This window comes from Sorghum bicolor, chromosome 4 (assembly GCF_000003195.3).
Source record: "Sorghum bicolor cultivar BTx623 chromosome 4, Sorghum_bicolor_NCBIv3, whole genome shotgun sequence".
In the NCBI taxonomy this organism is placed as follows: domain Eukaryota; kingdom Viridiplantae; phylum Streptophyta; class Magnoliopsida; order Poales; family Poaceae; genus Sorghum; species Sorghum bicolor.
In genome coordinates this window covers 46,488,826-46,495,374 of record NC_012873.2, presented here as the reverse complement: position 1 = coordinate 46,495,374, position 6,549 = coordinate 46,488,826, and the positions used below count along the sequence as shown (strand labels likewise).

The window sequence follows — 6,549 nt, the reverse complement described above, 5'->3', positions numbered from 1 at the left end:
ATCAGCCAGGATGAGCGTCGCTACTACCCTCGCCGTCGCCGTGGAGAGTTGGCGATGACTATTGCTTCCACCACTGATGAGCAAGACCCCCGCGTGCACAGGACTGTCAAGCTGGTGGCGGTCACTAACACCGAGCTCAACAGTTCACTAGTGGAGCTGAAGCAAGTCAGGAAGGAGCTGAACGACGCCAGGAAGAGGATAGCGCAGCTGGAGGCTCAGATCACTGGAGTGCCACCGCCTTCACCTAAGTGGCCTGCTTTCTCTCCGCCTCGTGAAGATCCAGCCTATGGGGATGCCAGCGCTCGTACTACTATAGAATAGGAGCTATTCCCAGCTTAGTAATAAATAGTGCCACGCTTAGAACGTTAGCACGATCTTAGTTATGCGAGTCTATTGCTTAGTGGTTTGCTTAGTGTGCTTTGCTTGGTCTGTGTGAGAACTTGATTTATTACTGTGTTAATGGTGTGATTTGGTTCTTTGTAATGAGTGCGATGAGTTGTGGGTTATGTCCACAACGCATCAAGAACAAGATTAAGTATTAAGTTTATTTGAGATAGTTAGTTTGGGTTATCATCGGTCTCCTTTATTTGTGCTTTATCATATTTCATAATCGCTCTATCTTATCAGTCTTACTTTATCATGATCAGTTCAGTATCTATATATTACATCTGTTGTGAGTACTATGTTTATCAACTGAGAAAGGAAAGTGACTATCAGCTGGTTCATACTATGAGGAAAGATTTTCACATTGCAGTTTACATTACAGCTCAGGTTTACACATATGAACTGCATCTGATTTTATTATATTATTTCTATACATCAGATGCCTGTCCACACCAGGAGCAACACCAATGGAGGAAATAATGGGCAGTCCAACAACAACAACAATGATCAGAGCGGGACTAATGCCAACCCTCCTCCTCCTGGGAATCAGCCCATGACCATAGAGCAGTTGATGACTATGCAGACTCAACTGATGCAAGGGATGGCTCATATTATGAACCACATGCAGCAGAACCAAAACCAGAATCAGAACCAACATCAAGGAGGTAACAACGCGTTTGCCCCACCTAGGGACAAGCGTGGAGAGTTCATGAAGGGACGTCCACCGTTCTTCTGCCACTCAGCTGATCCTATGCAAGCTGAGGATTGGCTTAAGGCAGTGGAGAAGCAGCTGGTCATTGCTCAGTGCAATGACAGGGAGAAGGTTCTGTATGGCTCTGGGCAGCTTCAGGGAGCCGCACAGGACTGGTGGGATTCATATTGCTTTGCACATCAGGACCCGGATACTATCACTTGGGATGAGTTCAAGGTCGCCTTCAAGACTCATCATGTGCCTGCTGGATTGGTGAAGCTGAAGAAGAAGGAGTTTCTGTCTCTGAAGCAGGGCTCCATGACAGTTTGTGAGTACCGTGACAAGTTCACTCAGTTGTCGCGGTATTGCCCCAATGAAGTGGAGAATGATGAAGACAAGCAAGACCACTTTCTGGAAGGTTTGAATGATGGTCTGTCCTACATGATGTCGAATGTCAAGTATGCCAGTTTCCAGGAGATGGTGGACAGGGCATTGGTGCTTGAGAGCAAGCGCCGTAAGATGGAGGACAAGAAGAGGAAGTATAACTCCTCTCAGCAGCAGGCTGGTGCCAGTCGTCCCCGTAACAACCATCAGCAGGGCCCTCAGTCTCGCCCTGCATATCAGTCTGGTAACCAAGGACAGCAACAGAATGTCAGGTACAGCAACCAGAGTCAGCAGACGAGCCAGCGCTACAACAACAACCAAGTGCAGCGCCCCGCTAGTCAGGCGCCTCGCCAGAATGCCCCAGCACCATCAGGCTCTCGCCAGAACTCCAACACTGTCCCAATGAAGCCCAATGTCAACCCCGCCCCCACTGGAAATACCTGCTTCAAGTGTGGTCAGCTTGGACACTACGCGAATGCGTGCCCCCAGAGGCAGAAGAATAACAACAACAATGGAAGGGTGAATCATGTGAAGCTGGAAACTGCTGAGGAGGCTCCAGATGTGGTAGTTGGTATGTTTCTTGTCAACTCTTGCCCAGCTACTGTTTTGTTTGATACTGGAGCATCACATACTTTTATAAGTGCACAGTTTGTTGAGAAACATAGTATAGCCACCTGTACCATGCAAAACACCATGCTAGTTAAATCACCTGGGGGAAAGATGCATACTAATACTTTGTGTCCGGGAATGAGCATTAAAATAAGGGGGGTAGATTTTCCTGTCAATCCCATTGTGTTGGGTTCAGAAGGTTTAGATATGATATTGGGAATGAGATGGTTGTCCAAGTTTAAGGGTACTATTCAGTGTGCTGAGAAGACAGTGGCTCTAACAGCACCTAGTGGGAACAGAATTGAGGTCAGAGTTTCTATGTCACCTAGCAGTGAAGGAACAGTTTACCATGTGAGCAGTGGGTCAGTAGAAGATATTCGAGTCGTGAAAGAGTTCCCTGATGTGTTCCCAGAGGATTTGCCAGGTATGCCACCTGAACGTGAGATTGAATTTGTTATTGATTTATTACCTGGTACTGCACCCATATCTAAGAGACCTTATAGAATGGCTGTTAATGAGTTAGAAGAACTTAAGAAACAACTAAGGGAGTTACAGTCTAAGGGGTATATCCGTCCTAGTTCCTCACCTTGGGGAGCTCCAGTTATCTTTGTAGAGAAGAAGGATGGGACACAGAGGATGTGTGTAGACTATAGATCTTTGAATGAGGTCACAATTAAGAATAAATACCCTTTGCCTAGAATAGAGGACTTGTTTGACCAGTTGAAAGGAGCTTGTGTGTTTTCCAAGATAGATCTGAGGTCAGGTTATCACCAGTTGAGGATTAAACCCAGTGATATTCCAAAGACTGCTTTCACCACCAGATATGGACTTTATGAATATACAGTTATGTCTTTTGGATTGACTAATGCTCCAGCTTACTTCATGTATCTGATGAATAAAGTTTTTATGGAGTATTTGGATAAGTTTGTGGTAGTCTTTATTGATGATATCTTGATCTACTCCAAGACTGAGGAAGAACATGAGGAACACCTAAGACTTGTGTTGCAGAAATTGAGGGAACATCAGCTCTATGCCAAGTTGAGTAAGTGTGACTTCTGGTTGAAGGAAGTGTCTTTTCTTGGTCATGTCATTTCAAATGGTGGAGTTGCTGTCAGGCCGAAGAATGTGGCAGATGTTCTTAAGTGGAGTCCACCTCAGACTGTTGGGGAGATCAGAAGTTTTCTTGGAATGGCCGGTTACTATCGGAGATTCATTGAAGGATTTTCCAGTATTGCCAAGCCCATGACTGCTTTGTTAGAGAAGGGTAAGCCATTCAAGTGGAATGAACAGTGTCAGGCTAGTTTTGAGGAATTGAAGAAGAGGTTGACTACTGCACCAATTTTGACTTTGCCAGATGTGACTAAAAGCTTTTCTATCTATTGTGATGCTTCCAAGCAAGGTTTGGGATGTGTACTGATGCAAGAGGGAAAGGTGATTGCCTATGCATCTAGACAGTTGAAGAAACACGAGGTGAATTATCCAACTCATGATCTTGAGTTAGCAGCTGTGGTCCATTCACTGAAGATCTGGAGACACTATATTCTGGGTCATAAGTGTGATATCTACAGGGATCACAAGAGTCTGAAATACATCTTCACTCAGAATGACTTAAACCTGAGACAGAGAAGATGGTTAGAGTTGATCAAGGACTATGAACTGGAGATTCATTACCACCCTGGCAAAGCTAATGTAGTTGCTGACGCTCTGAGTAGAAAGAGTCAAGTGAATATGATGGAAGCCACGGAGTTACCGATGGAACTACTGGCAGAATTTGAGTATCTCAATTTGGGGTTTGTTGCTAATACCTAAGGTACTTCCATGGACATAGAACCAACTCTTGAGCAAGAGATCAGAAAAGGTCAGAAAGAGGATGAAGAGATCAAAAAGATACTTAAGCTGATAGAGGAAGGTAGAGCACCTGGATTCAAAGTTGATCAAGAAGGGATTGTTTGGCACAAGGACCGATTGTGTGTCCCTGATATTCAGAGAATTAAGGATGTGATACTGAAGGAGTGCCATGAATCTGCTTACTCTATTCATCCAGGAGGTACTAAGATGTATCAGGACTTGAAGCAAAACTATTGGTGGCCTGGTATGAAGAAAGATATTGGTGAATATGTGGCATTGTGTGACACCTGTCAGAGAGTGAAAGCGGAACATCAGAGGCCAGCAGGGTTGTTGCAACCGTTGAAGATACCTGAGTGGAAGTGGGATGAGATCAGCATGGACTTCATAGTGGGATTGCCGAAAACTCAACGAGGTTATGACTCAATATGGGTTGTAGTAGATCGATTGACCAAGGTGGCTCATTTCATACCGGTCAGAACTAACTACCGTGGAGATCAGTTAGCAGAAAAGTATATGGAACGGGTTGTGTGTCTGCATGGAGTTCCTAAGAGGATTGTGTCTGATAGAGGTACACAGTTTACATCAAAATTTTGGGAGAAGCTACATGATGCTTTGGGAACCGAGCTCAGATTCAGTACTGCTTATCACCCTCAGTCCGATGGTCAGACAGAGAGAGTCAACCAGATAGTAGAGGATATGCTCAGGTCTTGTGCTTTACAGTATGGAGATGGTTGGGATACTAGTTTGCCCTACGCTGAGTTCTCCTATAACAATAGTTATCAGACTAGTCTTAAGATGACTCCTTTTGAAGCCTTGTATGGAAGGAAGTGTAGGACTCCATTGTTCTGGAACCAGACTGGTGAAAGGCAAGTGTTCGGCCCTGATTCATTGAGAATAGCCGAAGAAAGAGTTCAGTTCATCCGACAGACTCTGAAGGCAGCTCAGTCTAGACAGAAGAGTTATGCTGATGTGAGACGAAGGGAACTTGTATTTCAGGCAGGTGATTATGTATACCTGAAAGTGTCTCCGATGAGAGGTCTAAAGAGGTTCAATGTCAAGGGAAAGCTAGCTCCAAGATATGTTGGTCCATTCAAGATTTTGGAGAGGAAAGGAGAAGTGGCTTATGAGCATGAACTGCCTGTTAGTTTATCCAACGTGCACAATGTTTTCCATGTCTCCCAATTCAAGAAATGTTTGAGAGTGCCTGAGGAACAGTTGTCACTAGAGGAACTGGATTTACAGGATGATCTAACTTATGAAGAGAGTCCTATCAAAGTCCTGGACACAGCAGAGAGAATTACCAGGAGTAAAACTATCAGGATGTGTAAAGTACAGTGGAAACACCATTCCGAGGAAGAAGCAACCTGGGAAAGAGAAGATGATCTAATATCCAAATACCCTGAGTTATTCCCTGGTTCATCCTAATCTCGAGGACGAGATTCTTTTAAGGGGGGTAGGTTTATAACACTCCAAATTTTTGAATTTTAAATTTAGTTTAAATTTGATTTAATTTTGGCTCAAATTGAATTTTTGGGAAATATTAAATAATTTACAAAATCAAATAAAATTAAATATAAGGTAGAAAACTTGCTCGTATGCATTCATGCCGCTGCATTTATTTTTGTTTGATTTGTTTGCTGGTGCTTGTATTTATTTTGTTGGAGAAATAATTAAATAGGAGAAAGCAAATTGTTTCTAAAAAAAAATAACAAAAAAAAGGGGGGCGGCACCTCCCTCTCGGCCCAGCCCCCGCGCGCGGCCCAGCCGCTCCCCGCGCCCCTCTCCCCGCGCGGCCCACCCGCGGCCCAGCCGCGCAGCAGCCGCAGCGCCCAGCTCCCGCCCCCCAGCCGCTGACGCGTGGGCCCCGCGAGTGGGACCCACCGCCGTCTTCCTCCTCCGGCCGGAACGGACTCGGCCGCAACCGACTCCGGCTTCCGCGCCCGCTCGCGTTTCGAGGACCCCGGGACCACCGTCCTATTTAAGGCCTCGGCCTCGCCCGCACGCGCCCCTATAACCCTAGCCGCCGTCTCGCCGAATCCCGAGCGCCGCCGCCTTTTCGAAAGCCCGCCGCCGTCAGCCGCCGCCGCAAGCTCCGCCGTCGAGCTTCTCTTTGCCTTCGTCGTTTCGCGGAGGTGAGCTCGCCTTCGCGCTCGTCGTGTCGCGCCGACCCCGCCCGTGTCCTCGGCTCGTCTCGCCGTGCCCCGCAGCGCCGCCGCTGCGAGCTCGCCGCGGCCGGCCATGGCGCCGCCGCCGGCGCCCCGCTCCCGCACCGGCGCGCGGTCCACCGTGGACCGCGGCCTGCCGCCCCGCACGGCCGGTCCACTGGACCGAGTCCACGCCGCCCCCGCGCCTCTCCCCGGTCCACCATGGACCGGTGGTCCCCCCGAGCCCCCCCGGTCCACAGCGCCGCCATGGACCGGGCCAATCGCCGGCCGCCACGTGGCCAGGACGGCCACGGTCCCCGCGAGCCCCTGCGTTTTTGCAAAAACCCCCCTGGGTTTCTTTGAAATCAACCCGCGCTCCATTTAGTTTTAGATTTATTTAATTTATGCCCCTGCTTTTACAGTTTAGCCCCTGCACCCGTTAGAATTTATATATTTAATCCTAAATGCTTTTTAATTCAGTTTTTAATT

At 47.4% G+C, this 6,549-nt stretch overlaps 1 protein-coding gene across 1 annotated transcript; it reads left to right on the top strand.

Moving 5' to 3' along the window:
• Positions 1,595 to 5,770, top strand: LOC110434800 (basic salivary proline-rich protein 4-like). The gene is made up of 2 exons (XM_021459526.1): positions 1,595 to 1,978; positions 5,636 to 5,770. The coding sequence occupies exons 1-2, from the start codon at positions 1,595 to 1,597 to the stop codon at positions 5,768 to 5,770; spliced, it is 519 nt and encodes a 172-aa protein (XP_021315201.1).